The sequence below is a fragment of the Diabrotica undecimpunctata genome, chromosome 5, assembly GCF_040954645.1.
Source record: "Diabrotica undecimpunctata isolate CICGRU chromosome 5, icDiaUnde3, whole genome shotgun sequence".
Lineage (NCBI taxonomy): Eukaryota > Metazoa > Arthropoda > Insecta > Coleoptera > Chrysomelidae > Diabrotica > Diabrotica undecimpunctata.
Genome location: NC_092807.1, coordinates 45,637,120 through 45,654,106, shown reverse-complemented (window position 1 = coordinate 45,654,106; position 16,987 = coordinate 45,637,120). Strand labels below are relative to the sequence as shown.

The following is a 16,987-nucleotide window of genomic DNA, read 5'->3' as shown; positions in this document are numbered from 1 at the left end:
AGATTGCATATATTGTAAAATTTATTTAAATTTTGCAATATATTGTGTACTTTATTATCTTTTATTTTGTGATATTGATGATTTATGTAATTTCAGTCAATTTTAAATTGTTGTTACTTTTCTGACTTTTGTAAACTGTCCGTAAAATTGTACAATTTTCAGTGGTAATAAAGTATATTTCTATTGTATTCTAAATTTATATACAAAGTTGTTTTACAGTTATTAAATAAATAAATAAATTACATTTTGTCTTATTTTTTCGTAAATGGTATTGTGTATATTTTAATTTAAAAATAATTTGCACATTTTAAAATTTCAAATAGAACGTTTTTTCTAATATACCAAATTATATCTAAATATTTTAAGCTTTATTTAAATTTTCCCACCAAAATTAAATTTTGAAATTCCCGAGTAATTTCTCTCTTGAATTAGTTCCGATGCAAATCTCTTGGAGCGCTGAATTTCATATCCAACTAAAGTATTGTCGTGAAGCATATAAAGGCAGGTAATTTGTGGTACAAATATATTTGACAAAAATAATGGCTTCCCTCTTGAAGGTAAGTTTACCTTACCTGTGTAGTCACCTGTACCGATAAAAATTGACGACATAGTTTCTAAAGTTATTATTACTGTCATCATCAGTGGCATTACTGCTCGTTATGAGCCAAAGCCATCTTCAGAACAATCTTACATTCGCCCCTGTCTCTGGCAACTCTTCTTCATGCTTTAACTCCGATGGATTTTAGATCATCCTCTATGTTATCTTGATACCTAAGTTTTGGTCTTCCTCTGGCTCGTCTTCCCACTGGTCCTCTTCGGTCGAAAATTTTTCTGATCGTTGCATCTTAATCTCGCCTAATTACATGTCCTATCCAATGAAGGTGTGCTAATTTAATACATTTTACAACGTCAGGTTCCCCAAAACTTCTATATAACTCAAAAGTTGTAGCGCCTACGCCACAAACCCTGTTCTTGGATTCCTCCATATATTTTCCTTAAAATTTTTCTCTCGAAACGTTTAAGCAATTCCTGGTCGTTCTGTGTAAGTGACCACGTTTCAGACCCGTATGTTAACACTGGCCTTATTAGTATTTTATATATGCTAACTTTAATTTTTCTGGGTAGTTTTGAGGACATATGTTTTCTCATTATTACTGTAGTATTGATTTATATGTGACTCATGCTGGGTCAAATGACCCCCTAAAAATGTCCCATGGGCTTTTAGTATATTAAGCTTTACTGATATTCGTAGAGAAATAAACTATAACGTTAAAATATAAGTGTATATTTACATGCTGACGTTATGTCAAATATCTGGTAAATTAATTAAATGGCTTTAAATATAATCAATATTTCCTTAATACCATTTTGTCTGAATTGAATCCAGATCTTGCAATTTCCTGGACCATCTGACCTTGTTTACCCTTTATTTAATTGTCGAGTGACAAATTAATGAATAACACATAAAAACCATCAAATTTTATTGTAGCTGTTTGTCGTAGTCATAAAGAGGAAACAAAGTAAAGCAATTAATGCCCAACTTAGTTGTCCTTAACGGACGAGAGACATTTATTACGAAAAATATTACTTATCGAGTTGCTGGCTGGTGGAAAGATATGTGGGATATAATGCCGTTTTGGTCAATACATCTGCAAAAAGAGATAAAGCGTTGTCTTTTTGTAATAGCCGATTTTTTGTTATTAATAAAAATGCCTAACATAATTGTATCCTTTAATGTGAGCTGTCTTTCTTACAGAAAGCTTTCTAAAAATTGTTATTCTTTATTTACAGATTAAAAGCGATATTCTTTGAAACTAATATTTTATGTTTAAGTTTGTTTGATATTGGTTGGCATTTTAGTGATTTGCTATAGTGGTTTTTAACTTTATAAGTCTTACATATCGGCACTTGATTTCATATTGTGGATGGAGAGTTTTTAGAAGGTACATAAAGTATATTTGAGATATCTTTGGGAAGTTTCTTAGGTTTTTAAGATACTAACTAAAAAATATTCACGAAACGATATTTGGTAGTTGGGGCGTTTTGGGGAAATAAAAATAGCAGTGTCAATATGATATCTAGCCAAAAATATTATAGGAAATATAGCTGAGCATAGAGAGATAAAATGTAAAAGTAGATAGAATGACAGATAAAATAAGAGAAAAAAAGATGGAAAGAATATATGCAAGAATTATTAGAAGATGAAGCAATAAGTCCGACGGAAATAGACAATCCCTATGGCCCAGAAATAATAACCGAATAAATATCAATGGACATTAACCAAATTAAAGATGGGAAATCACCAGGACTTGATCAAGTGCATGCCAAAATGTTAAAAATATTAGGGGTACACCAAATCACAGCTCTTACTAAATTATTTAACAATATAGCGTTTTATGTATAAAACGAATCAATTATCTCAGGAAAAGCTTTTTATAAACTTTGATAAATTGATGAGATTATCATCATCCATTACCCCATAAGAAGTCTGTCATTATAAGTCTTGCAGATAAATCTATACAACTAAAAGATCCAAAATACAGACCAACTGCAATAAAAAAAGCAAAAGATACGCTTCTAAAGAATGCATATCCCGAACATCTAATCGAAACTATTCTTAAATCAAGACTTAATAAATTTTATAACAACATAAATAACAACAAACCCAACAGCATCAAAACTAATTACACAACTCTTCCATATATAAAAGGTTTATCCGAACAATTAACAAATCTTTTAGCCAAACATAATATAACACTGGCCCAAAAAGGCAAAAATCTGTTAAATAAATATTTCACAAAACTAAAAACACAAACTCCAAAACTTAAAAAATCACGTGTTGTTTACGAGATACCATGTATTAATTGTGAAGATGTCTATATCGGTCAAACTAGTCAACTGCTTCAATCCAGAATTCGCTCTCACAAATATGACAAGAACAACGTTCTTGTCTCTCACAAAACATAAAAGTCAGAAGAAGCATAAATTTGATTTTAAAAACAGAACAAAACAAAAAGAAAAGGGAGATATACGAATCAATAGAAATAAAAAGAAATACCAACGCAATAAATGACAAAAAAGATACACAAAACCTAAATAAAATATATTTCAATCTGATTTAAATAATAATAAATATAACACCATAAAAGCTCTTAAAGTCATAACATATCTCCATTTTACCTTTTTCGAAAACATCAATGATAAGCTCATATAAAAATAATTATATACTAATGCCTTATCCATCTACTGTCGCTAATTCTTCTTATATGTCCATACCACTTTAGTCTTTTTTGTTATATATATATGTTATGATGTCTGTTTCTATTGATGTTCTTTACTTTATTTCGTCATTACTTCTCCTATCCATTCTTGTTACTCTGCAGCATCTTCGCAGGCATTCCATCTCTGTTGCTACTACCTTACTGCTGTTTTTCTTGTTTATGATCCAATGTTCAGCCGCATATGTCATAGTACTTCGCACTAATGTTTTATAAATCTGTGTTTTTGTCTTCATATTTAGGTGTCTATCCCGCCAGACTGAGTTAAGTTGTCGGATTGCTGTTCTTGTTTGTCCTAATCTTTGTGTAATTTTTTCCTCTGTTATTGCCTTTTTCCTGATTATAAACCCCAAGTATTTGAATTTATCCTTTTCTTTGATTGTTACGTTGTCATCAATCTGTAGATCTTCTCTGTCTTCTTCACTTGTAGATAGGTATTCTGTTTTCGCGAGGTTAATATCTATTTCAGCCTTAGTATATTCTTCTCGTAGTTTCTTCATCATGTAGCTGAGGTCGTCTTGGCCTTGTGCAATCACTACTTGATCGTCTGCAAAGCTTAACGTATATAGGTATTCGTTCCGTATGGGTACTCCCATGCCTTCATATTTTCTTTTCCATGTAGTCAAGGCTTTCTCTAAGTATATTTTGAATAAGGTTGGAGATGTGGAACACCGCTGCAGGAGCCCTTTCGTTGTAGCGAAGTCTCCTATGATTCTTGTTCCCATTTTAATGGACACTTTATTTTCTTTATACAGAGCTTTTGTAGCTTCTATGAGTAAATTTGTTATACGTGTAACAATTTTTTTTTCAATTTTTTCTGTAATATTGTAAAAAATCATTATTTTTAGTCAGAGTGATTCTAAATGTTTATAATAAATATATTTTCATACAAATATTTAATAAAAAAAATGTTTTAAACACTGAAATATTTATTATTTTTATTGCTAATGAGCCACAATTTAAGTTTAAAATAAGTTTATTGACATTTCACTTAATGTTTTGTATTTTGAGAAAAATTTCCGAAGTAAAAATCGAAACGTCAATAAACTTCTTTTAAACTTAAATTGTGACTTATTCTCAATAACTATAGTAATTGCTTTAAGGTGTTATAAGAAAATAGCTTCAGAACAACATTGTACTATTTAATATTCATTATACTAATACATAAAATCACACATCAAAATGGCCTAGGGGATAAGTAATGAAAGACATTTACTTTCAAGAAGCAATATTTTTCTGTTAAATAAAATTTGTTAATTATTAGTTGAACATATGTTATCCCAATTTACTTTGTTTGTGTTTTTGTTGATCTTAAAAAAAGGTAATTTTTTTTCATTTTATCTAAACAACTTAAAAGTATATTCAGTACAATTCTTGCTGCAAGTGTAGTTGGAATTTGTTGAAATTATCTTGATCGTGAAACACAGCTACGAGCTATTGGTATAATACAGGATGGTATGAACATCCGCGACGTGGCAGAAGCTGTGAATTCTACCAAAAGTACTGTAGGACGATTATGGCAGTGTTTTCAAGAAACTGGTGACACAAGAGAAAGACACACTGGTCCAACAAGAGCAACACAGCTGCTACATAATAAGTTTGTTGGACTTTAAGCATTAAGAAACCCCAATGTTGTACCCCAAAGCGAAACATTATGCTTCAACAAGGAACAGCAGAAAGTAAAAAAAAACTATGCAACTTCATGCCAAGAAACAAGAAAATTAATTAAAGAGAAAAAAAAATGAAGTACGAACAACAGAAATATGAAGAAATAGAAAGGAATAGGCAACAGTCAAATAGTCGAGCATTTTACAAATCAGTGTCAAACGGAAAGAAAGGCTTCAGACCTAGATTCGTGTCTGTACTCAGAAAAAATGATGAATTAATAATAAATGAAAAAGAACTGCTCCACACATGACAAGAATATTTCAAAACATTACTAAACATGCATCAAGAGGAGAACATGGAGAAAATATATATTTTGGGGTGGACCTACCGGTAGAGGACCCCAAAATAGATGAAACATTGCAAGCAATTAACAAATTAAAGAACGGAAAAGCTCCAGGCTCTGACAATATACTGGCTAAATTCATTAAGTACGGAGGAGAAACTCTACATAGACAAATACACAAACTAATAACACTTATATGGAAAGAAGAGAAAATACCAATAAAATGGCACGAAAGTGTAATAATCCCCATCCATAAAAAGGGAGACAAAACCTAGTGCTCTAATTATAGCTGTAGATCCAGAATTCGGATTGGTAACAAACTCTCAGAATCTTTCGAAATAAGCAGTGGCCTGAAACAAGGAGATGCGCTGTCACCTCTCCTCTTTAATATCATCCTGGAGAAAGTAGTAAGAGCAGCGCAACTTAAAACAGAATTACTGACAGTAAATGGACTAAAATTACTACTAGCATACGCAGATGACATTGATGTTGTGGGAAACACAGTCACCAATGTGAAGAAGACTTTTAATAAATTAGAGGTAGAGGCAAAGAAAACTGGTCTAAGGGTAAACGAAGAGAAAACCAAATACATGTGCATCAACAGACAAAACGGACGAGATAGAATAGGGCAAAATGTTACTATAGACCCATATAACTTTGAAAAAGTGGAGAGTTTTAAATACCTCCTAGCAACAATCACTGCAGATAACGATATCGCAGAAGAGATTAAAGGAGGAATTCAGGCAGCAAACACATGTATGTACAGCCTACACAATACTATTAAATCTAAAAGCATAACATGAACATAAAAAATTAGAATATATAAAACGGTGATTAGACCGGTGCTCATGTATGGGTGTGAGACGTGTACCCTGACTAAAGAAACTGAAAGAAAACAGATGTTTTGAGAGGAAAATCCTCAGAAGAATCTTTGGGCCTTATCACGACATTAATAGCAACTAATACCGAATGAGAACAAATGCTGAGGTCAAGCAGATGTATAGAGTGAGCGATATAGTCCAAGAGATTAAATCCCAACGTCTAAGATGGGCTGGCCATGTCCATAGACTCCCTAATAACCGCCTTGCCAAGCTAATATGGGAGGAAGCCCCCACAGGAAGAAGGCCCTTAGGACGTCCACGAATGCGATGGAGAGACAATATATGGTCAGATCTAAGAACAATGGGGCTACCCACTGACCTAACTATTATGGACGACCATTCAAGATGGAAGCAAGTTGTGCAGTCAGCCAAAACCCACCCCGAGTTGTAGTGCTACGAGAAAGAAAGAAAAATGTTAGTGCTAGCCAGCTAAGTGAGCTTCAATACATTCATGACATTATTGTCTTTGCTCAAACTGTCAGAAATAGGTTGCATGGGGGTAATATTTATGCTAGACGTCCCATAAGAGTTCCAGTATTATCCCGTGGAAATCGCACAAGGAGATTAGAGTGGACCGAAGAACATCAAATTTGGCAAGAACGAGAATGGGCAAAAATTTTTTTCACCGATGAATCCAGGTTTGGTGTACGAACCGATTGACAAAGATTAGAGTGTGGCGAATACCTGGCAACGCATCTCGCTTGCAAACCGTTCAAGCAGTTGACAGATATCAAGAAAGACTTTGGTGGTTTAGGCTTGAGTTTTAATGAGTTTTTAAAATTATCTCGTTTATATTAAAGGCTTTTTACCACCAAATGAATATCGAGATCATATTCTTTAACCTACTGTTCGTAAATATGCTGCAAAATTTGGAGAAAATTTTATGCTGATGCACGACAATGCACGTTTGCATGCTGCAAGAATTATGAAAAATTTTTTAGAGCAGAACAATATCCAAGTATTGCTCTGGCATGTTTAATTTTCTGACTTAAATCCCATAGAGCACATTTGGGATATCTTAAAAAAACGTGTATAATAGCAAGGATTAGTGTTCCAGACAAGGGAAGACCAGCTTAACTGTATGAAAGAACAATGACAACAAATTGAGCAAGACGATATTGATACTTTGATGAGAAGTATGCCGCCAGATCGATATCGAGCTGTCATTATTAACAGAGGTGGTCATAATCTCTACTAACAAAAGCCTACGACTTTATTTTTAAATTTTAGTTAAGTTAAGTTAAACCCTTAATATTGTTGATTTCAATATTTTTTAAAAAAATTGACAAATTACCATTTAATAATTATTCTTTGCTTATTTTATCCCTTAGAAGATCTTGATGAGTTTGTATAAAATAAAATGGTATTAATATGCTATAGATTACATTGAAATCTTTTTTTCTAGAATTGTAGCTACGTCTAGGACTTACAATCCTGAGAATAGCTGGAAGTTTAACTACATTGATAGCGTAAGGAAATTATTAGAGACTCACATTTTGGAGATAAAACTTGCAGCTTTCGAAGGACACACACCAGAAGAAGGTACGAATTATTTATTGATATTAAATTAGATAATAATATATTGTTTTTATTCTATTTATCTGTGGTTATTATTATGTATATTGGACTATTTTAGAAACTAAAAGCGGTGTCATAAATTTAAAAAATAAGAGACAAACACATCATTAAGAAATAAAAACGTTGCTAAACTTGAATGCTTTTTAAAAATAGATAAAAAGAAATGAGAATAAGATTTATTTACAATGAATTTATTTTACCACCAACGACCGTTTTCGCATACTATAATTTGCTCTGCATCTTCAGGTCTTAAAGTACATGGTAAACTAACTGCTGAAATTATAAAACCCGTATTAGGGTGCTGTCTGGTAAAGGATATACAGCAATTATGCCAATATTATATGTGTGTAATTATTAAATATGACTTTAAAATTGATTAAATTAATAAAGTAAAATTAAGTGACAAAAAACAACTTAGTAAAATTAAAATTAAATAAATAAATAACCAATAAATACTACTTACATGCCGATCTTGTTCTTCTTCTAATGGCGCTACAATCTTTTGTGAGTCTTGGCCTGCTTAACAATGTTCTTCCATTCTGCTCTGTCGGATACTTTCCTTCGCCACTGCCTAATGTTCATGATTTTAAGATCCCTCTCTACGTCGTCTATCCATCTTTTACGGGGCCTTTATCTTGTTCTGTTTCCTTGGGGCTTCCATCTCTGGAATACTTTTACAGCTAGATTATCTGGCATTCTTTCTAGGTGACCAAGCCAGTTTAGTCTTTGTGACTTTACAAATCTGATAATATCTGCGCTCTGCATTAGTTCATCCAGCTCGTGGTTCATTTTAATTCTCCACGAACTATCGCTGCATTGGGTTGTTCCAAATATCTTCCTTAGTAACTTACATGCCGATACAAGGATTATTATTTAGGGTTTTAGAAAACATAGTTCAAACTGTTATGGTAATGTGGTGATGGGTGATCATGGGTTTTATTGTAACTATTTAACAAATAGAGAGAAAGTTCTTGAGGGGAGAGATATTAACAAATACACTAGGAAGTAGGCATTGTGTAGATTGTTTGTTAAAATGAATGTGATGTGTTTTGTTAGAACTTGAATTCACCCCAGCCTATTTAGTGTTAATAAAATTACACCTAACTTCATACATTACTTATTAATACTTATTTCACACAACCAAATATTCATCTGTTTTTGTTGCACTTTTCTAATTATTTAATCACCACCTCCCTCTCCCTGAATTTTCTTTTTTCTGTTCAACCACACCACCTATTTTTAACTGTCACTTCAGTTAAATCAAATTTAGAGTTGTCAATTTAATTTAATTTTACTTTACTTTAACAGTTATTACTTGTCTAAAAATTTTTTTAAAATAGCTTGTTACATACATTTTATAGTTGGTCATGTCATTATCAAATTACAATATTAATAAAGTTGATTAATTTTATACAAAATATTTTTAAAATTTTGAATTTTCAGTTTCAACTTAATTTCCTATTATATATTAAGTAGCATTACCTGATAGTAATTTCCTCTTTTTTATTCTCAATCTATATATAAAAAGAGGTCTCCTTAGATTTTGTTTTTACCTGTTAAAAGGAAGCATCCAACAATAAATAATTTTATATATATTACCATGTGGAAGGTAAAAAAGTACCCTGACCATTATTTAAAATCTACTACAATTAGTAATACACATAAATGGTCATTTCCTTGAAGCAAGCAAGCAATTTAATTAAACCCAGCCTGTGAGAAATGTTCACCCCTAAGAATTACGTTCGGGTGTAACAATTCATTGGAGGGAGATGTGTTAACTCGAGTAAAAACAGGAGTCACCCCACCGCGATTCAATGCTCCAGACCATCCCTTGCCCCCCTATAGCAGTCTGATGCGCGATAGAGGCACAACTATCAGCCAAATGCTCTTCATGTGGAGGTCCTGGGTAATAGAATACCAACATGGTTTCCTAACCGAATGCAAAATCTCAGGACAGCGCATTGTCGCTATATTCCTATCTTAATGTGGCTTATCCGCGAACTAAAATTGCTTACTTGGGCCTCAAGTCTCCGCTCTGAGCCAGGCTCAGTTTTTTGTTTTTTTTTGTAGGTAGCCCTGAAACAAAAATCGAAATTAGTGTAAAATCTATACTATGACACTGAAAAATATATAAAATATAAAACATTATAATAATGTAGAGCTTATCTTCTTTAAGACAACCGGGCCCACTTTGTATTTGGCGATAGTCCTTGGGTGTTTTTGAGCGACTAGCTGTCTTCGTTGTGTATTGTTGTTGTTTTTAAAGTACTTTCTCTCTGGTATTTTTTTTTCTCTCTGGTATAGTTTTTTAATTTTCTCTCTGGTATTATTGTTTTAATCTACTATTTGTTGTTTGGGTCTTTTGTGCTTAAATCTATGGAAAGCGTCATACCTCATTATCTCTCGCAGTGTGTGACTGGGGTGGTTCTCTATCTCCGCGAACTGTATCTTAGCTTTCTCTTTCATCGTGTCAGTCACTCTGATTTGTTGCAATTCTCTAAAGAGGAATCTTCTGCTACGTATCTTGGTACGTTGACTGCTTCTCTTAGGCTGTTGTTGTGTGCCGCTTGTATTTTCTTTTATGAAGTGTTGCATATGTGTCCCCATGCGAGAGATGAATATGTTAGTATAGGAAAGATTATACTATTTATTAGTTTTATTTTTGTTTTCAATCTGAGTTTGCTTTTCTTTCCTGCTAGACTTCTTATAGATGCTCTTGCCATGTTGGCTTTTTGTACTGTGGCTTCTACGTGTTTGCTAAATGTTAAGCCTTTGTCCATGATTCATTTCCTTCTTACTACATTTCAACTATGGGTCCGAAGACATTCCCTTTTCTCAATAAAAAACTTTTCTCGACATACATCTTATTCGTCCTTTTCCTAGAAACTAAATTATACATCAGTATTTGACTGTACCTCAACTTATTTATCAATACTTCTAACATAGTCTACATGGTTTTCTGACATGTACTTATTATACAGAATTTAATTTTACAATAAGTACTAGTGGTCGGAAACCCATCAACATAACATAAAAGCATCGTTCGAATTAGAGTTTTTACTTAACTCAATGTGTTTAAGCTTAAATTAAAAATCTTGGTTTTTCGAACAGAGGTATAACACTAATGACCATTATTTGTTAAAAAAAATGTTAAATTGTTACAGAAATTTGTTGAACAGACTTACCAATGTTCTTGTCGATGTGGATGTTATATCTTGTCGTAGTACTTTACAAGCTCAAAATAAAACAAATTTTACTGTTGAGCCATTTAAATAGTTAATCCACTATGTGAAGTTAAATCCACATCCGCTTCTCAATAGTCTTCTTTTCCAGAAGACCAACCCTATTATTTTAGAATAATTTAGTTCATTTCTGGAATTTGTTATCAACAATTCTCTACCTTTCTCTGTTTTCACAATAAAATATTTAAATTTTAAATTTTTACATATACCATCAGAGAAAGTTCGTACACACCAACAATAGTTGTTTTTCCATTTTTGTATTTAATATTCATTTTGCTTATACTGACTTATAAGTTTGAATTTGTAAATCTGATCTTTACGAGTTTCTATTACTAAACTTTTTTCAATTGTTACATTTAATTCATTTAGTCTTTGCTAAAAGTATGCCAAATATTATTCATCATATTAGATTACAATTATCCATTTAAATATTTATTCACTATTTCAGTCATTTATTTTTACTTCACATCATTTAGTTGGTTAACCTTATTTACCTTACTAATAAATAGAAGAGGAACTGTCACACTTTAACCTACATTAGTTCCCTCCTTACAGTTCCTCTCCTTAGAAGTGATGTAGTGCCACTGAGTGCCCCTTTTAAATTAAATGTCTCTTGTGTCTTTTTGAATGTGTTCTGTTTATCCCTAAGTGTCATTAAGTGTTTTTTAATTTTAAAATATTTTGACATAACAATAATTCTGCCCAAATACAGACCAAATTAATTTATCATAATTTGATAATTACAAGTTGGAGTTATTGCACACCCAAAACTTATACATCTACCTTTATATATATATATATATATATATATATATATATATATATATATATATATATATATATATATATATATATATATATGTATATATGTATATATACATATATATACAGATTGAACGAATTTAAAACGAAACATACGAAATCAATGTATTTCGGCTCAACACCGCTCTAGGTGGTTGGCCAACAAAAGGTTGTCAAATAATTATATTATAAAAATCCAATACTTCAGCGGGCTGCTGGATTCTGAATTCATTCAAGAACAAGTCAAAACTCCACCCAAATAGGTTGCCTAGAATCACTGTGAAAACTAGACTACACAAGCAGTTATTATGCTGTTAAACCACTTATCGCTTCCTTATAGTCCAAGAGATAGAGCCGAAATTTTGAACTGATCAGTAATATGACATTTCTCTATTGGAATATATTCATTGTAACTGGGTTAAGACTTTGCCTTACAGGCAGACGCCCCTCGTGGTACAGGGGGTGGCTATACAGGGATGAAGTTGTAATTTTTTTCAGAAAAATTAACGATCGATAATATGGCTGAAAATTTGCCCAGAGTAAGATCTTGGTATAACCAGACGAAATCCCAAAGGGCGGACGCGAGAGTGGATACATAAGGAGTGGCGGACAGGGGTGAAATTGCAATTTTTTGGGGAAAAATTAACGATAAGTAATATGTCCGCCATTTTCATGGCTCATTATTTAGCCCCTAAAAACTGTAAATCCAAAAGGGCGGACAGCTGGGTTGGTACAGAGAGCCATAAAACGGGGTCAAATGTACCACTTGCCTGCGCATTTTAGGTCTCGGTAACAATTTTCAAACTGATTTTATTATGGTATTTTTATACCGATTTATTTGAAAATTTTGTATGCTCACTTCTGTTACTATTCTGAGAAGCGTCAAGTAGAGTTTTCCTCAAAATTTTCCAAAAAAATTTCCGTAAATGAAAATTTTCGTGAATTTTTTGAGGTAAAATCTAATTTGTAAAATCCTTTAGATTTTCTGTAAGTTATACCATGATTTTTTTCCAAAAATTTTCAAACGATTTTTCCGATAAGAAAAAAAAATTAGAAAAACTTTTCTAAAACATTTGATAAAACTCTACGTCATCGTCTGAATCTTTTGTAGTTTTAAAATGATATTATGATAATGTTTTTTTTTCAAACTATTTATTTATATTTACTTTACAAATCACATTTTTTTCTTAAATATAAATATTTTACGATTTAATTTTTAATTGAATAAATGTTTGATATTTGATATTTTATTAAATTAAAGTAATTTTATAATGTTAACTATTAAATATTTTTGGTATAACAAATAGTAATTTTACTTATTTTTTATTACAATAAAAAGGTTTTTAAATTTATATTGCATAAATAATGGTTGTTCAGATATAAGAAAAATTTTATTTATTATTACATTAATAATCAAATACAAAATATATTATTTCTATTTATCAATAGGTAAAATTCAATTTGTAGAATTCCTTTAACATTTTACAAATAATTATTAATAAAAATCAATTTAATAGTGGAATTATCAATTTTTTAAGTTTTGAAATTTACTTTGTACTTAGATATTTTCAATATTTTTTTTAAATTTCAAATTGATTGAATTTTTTTTTATTAGTTAATTATAATTTTACAAATTCTGTTTGGACATTAGTTTTGCATCATTATTATTTTAAAATATTAAAATAATAATGATGCGCGTTCCATTTAGATCAGTAATTCTAGACGCATGCGCTAAATGTAATAAGTATCAAGATGCTTTTATCCAACTTGGTGAAACTGACTTCGATTGTAATGAAGTTTTTGAAACCTTAGAAACTTTCATATGTCACTTATATGGAACAGGACTGACGAGAACAATTTCAAAAAGAAAAGTAAACGATGTCAGATTTTCACTATTTAACCGGCAGTATAAGTTACATGATATGAACGAGCCTTTTAAAAAAAAAACTAAAAAATTTCGATGCTTCAAGCTTACCACCATGTCAAGATAAATTACACCAACATCTATTGCGAGCCCATTATATTTCAAATATTTGGACAAATGCTCATAAAAAAGTACCAACAGAATTGATTGTTGAAAAACATGGTTGGGAGTTTGAAGATGAAACATATAAATTCAAATGGTTTAGTGGACCTCAGATGCCAGCATCAATTCGAGAAGTAGTGATTGAAAATGAAGCAGATAATGAATGTGATATTATTGAAAGTGAAAGTGACGAAGATGATGAATGTGATGACATCAGTGAGAGTGAGAAAAATGACGAAATTTTTAAAGTTTTAAGACAGAAAATCGAAAGGATTCTACAAATTAGATTTTACCTCAAAAAATTACGAAAATTTTCATTTACGGAAGTTTTTTTGGAAAATTTTGAGGAAAACTCTACTTGACGCTTTTCAGAATAGTAACAGAAGTGAGCATACAAATTTTCAAATCAATCGGTATAAAAATATCATAATAAAATCAGTTTGAAAATTGTTACCGAGACCTAAAATGCGCAGGCAAGTGGTACATTTGACCCCGTTTTATGGCTCTCTGTACCAACCCAGCTGTCCGCTCTTTTGGATTTAGAGTTTTTAGGGGCTAAATAATGAGCCATGAAAATGGCGGACATATTACTTATCGTTAATTTTTCCCCAAAAAATTGCAATTTCATCCCTGTTCGCCACCCCTTATGTATCCACTCTCGCGTCCGCCCTTTGGGATTTCTTCTAGTTATACCAAGATCTTACTCTGGGCAAATTTTCAGTCATATTATCGATCGTTAATTTTTCCGAAAAAAATGATAACTTTATCCCTGTATAGCCACCCCTTGTACCACGAGGGGCGTCCGCCTGTAAGGCAAAGTCTTAACCCAGTTACAATGAATATATTCCAATAGAGAAATGTCATATTACTGATCAGTTCAAAATTTCGGCTCTATCTCTCCGACTATTAGGCAAGCTCCTCTTTCCTTTAAAGGAGACAGATAGTTGAACGATATTTTTTACAATGTCTATCACCGGGTATGGATTTATTTTTGTCCAAGTTTTATATTGGTCCACTATTTCAAATGCAGTTCAAACAGACATATATTAAATTGTATGTTCCGTTTTAAATTCGTTCAATCTGTATATATATATACACATATATATATATATATATATATATATATATATATATATTATATATATATATATATATTTTTATAAGACTGTATGTTTAAAATAAATGATTTCAATAAATTAACACATTTTCAAAATATACCTCTTGAATAAATATAAATTACTTTTAAATAATATAACACATCACATTCATTTCAACAAACAATCTACACCATACCTGCTTCCTAGTTTAATTATTAATAACTTTATCCTCAATAACTTTCCCTCTTTTTGTTAAATAGTTACAATAAAACTGATGATCACCCGTCAGCAGTTTACCATAACAGTTTGAACTATGTTGTCTAAAACAATAAATAATAATCCTTGTATGGGCATATAAGTTATATTTAATAATCACACACATATAATATTGGCATAATTATTGTATATTCTTTACCAGACAGCAAGCTAATACCGGTTTTATAATTTCAGCATTTAGTTTACCATATACCTTAGGACCTGACGATGCATAGCAAATTATACTAGGTAGAATAAATTAATTGTGAGTAAATCTTATTCATTTTTCTTTTTACCTATTTGAAAAGGAAAAAATTAAAAGAATATGTACCTAAAATACCTTGGTTATTATTAAAGACATTCCTATGAATATATAATAGAAACCTAAATTGAATTCCTAATTTTCTTCTTCTTTGTTCTTGCATGTGGGCTTTAAAGCATGTTTCTTTTTCAATATTAGCCTCCTAAATTGTTTAAATTGTCGCACCATCTTTTTCTTGGTCTGCCAATACTTCTTCGTCCATTTGGTGACTTAGCTCGTGCTATTTCGTACTATCTCATCCTCTACCATTCTATTAATGTGTTCGTTTTACTCCTGTTTCTGTTTTTTTACTCATCTATTTATGTTTTCTATATTGCATGCTCTTCTTACGTTTTCGCTTCTCTCCCTATCCAACAGACTTTTCCCTTATATTCGACGGAATATTTTCATCTCTGTTGTTTCTAGTAGTCGTCTCGTTTTAGATGTGTCAGGTCTTGTCTCCGCCGTGTATGCTGATATAGATCTAATTGCTGCTTTATAGATTCTTGTTTTTGTGTCTTGTCTTAATGGTTTGTTCTTCCAGATTGTGTCATTAAGAGATCCTGCCGCTTTACTTGCTTTTAAGCTTTGTTGTCGTACTTCTTCAACATCTCCGTAACATCTATTCCCAGGTATCTAAACCTTGCTTCCTGCTTCATTATCCTCCCGTCAATTTCAATTTTACATCGTAGTGGGCATTTAGATGTTGTCATACATTTGGTTTTTTCTACTGACATTATCATATTGTATTTCTTGGCTGTTGTATTGAAGGTATGTGTTAATCTTTGGAGTTCGTCTTCTGTCTCGGCGATTAATGCTGCGTCGTCTGCAAAACATAATATTTGGATTTCTTTGTTCGGTAGCCATTCCTTTAGTATGTATATAATATATATATATATATATATATATATATATATATATATATATATATATATATATATATATATATGTATATATATGTATATATATGTATATATATGTATATATATGTATATATATGTATATATATGTATATAATAGCATTCCTTTGGTCATGTAGCCATGACCTTTACGTACTGCTTGTATTGCCTGACGTGGGCTTAACGAGTCACCCTGCCTGAGTTCGCTTTGTATTGGTATACACTGTGTTAGTTTTCTATTTACCTATGCCTGTATTCGATTATGGAAGTAGATGTTTTCGATGGTTTGTATAATATTGATTGGTATGTTTCTTTTATACAGTAGGTGTAAGACGTCTTCGACTTGGATGCGATCGAAAACCTTTGTCAGGTCTATAAAACATAGATATGCTGGTTTATTGTACTCGATGGCCTTTTCTGTGATTTGTCTTGGTACAAATACGGCGTCTACGCAGGATCTTCTGGATCTGAATCCTTGTTGTTTATCTGATAAAATTGTTAGTTTATTGATTTTGTTGATTCTAGTTTTAATGAATTTAAATATAATTAACTAACATTTATTTATTGAGTTTGAATTCATATATCTGGATCCTTTTAATTACAGACGCAAAATTATTTTAGATATTATTATATCTAGTGGTTTTTTATTTGATTTGGGAAATACCTTTATCTCTAACT

At 31.4% G+C, this 16,987-nt stretch overlaps 1 protein-coding gene across 1 annotated transcript in view; it reads left to right on the top strand.

Annotated features, from left to right (window-relative positions):
• Osi23 (DUF1676 domain-containing protein Osi23) overlaps window positions 1-16,987 on the top strand; it is a 206,592-nt gene that overhangs the window by 88,529 nt on the left and 101,076 nt on the right. The window contains exon 3 of the mRNA XM_072531904.1: window positions 7,516-7,652. Coding sequence (XP_072388005.1) covers window positions 7,516-7,652 — 137 coding nt within the window. The remainder of the gene's footprint in view (window positions 1-7,515; window positions 7,653-16,987) is intronic.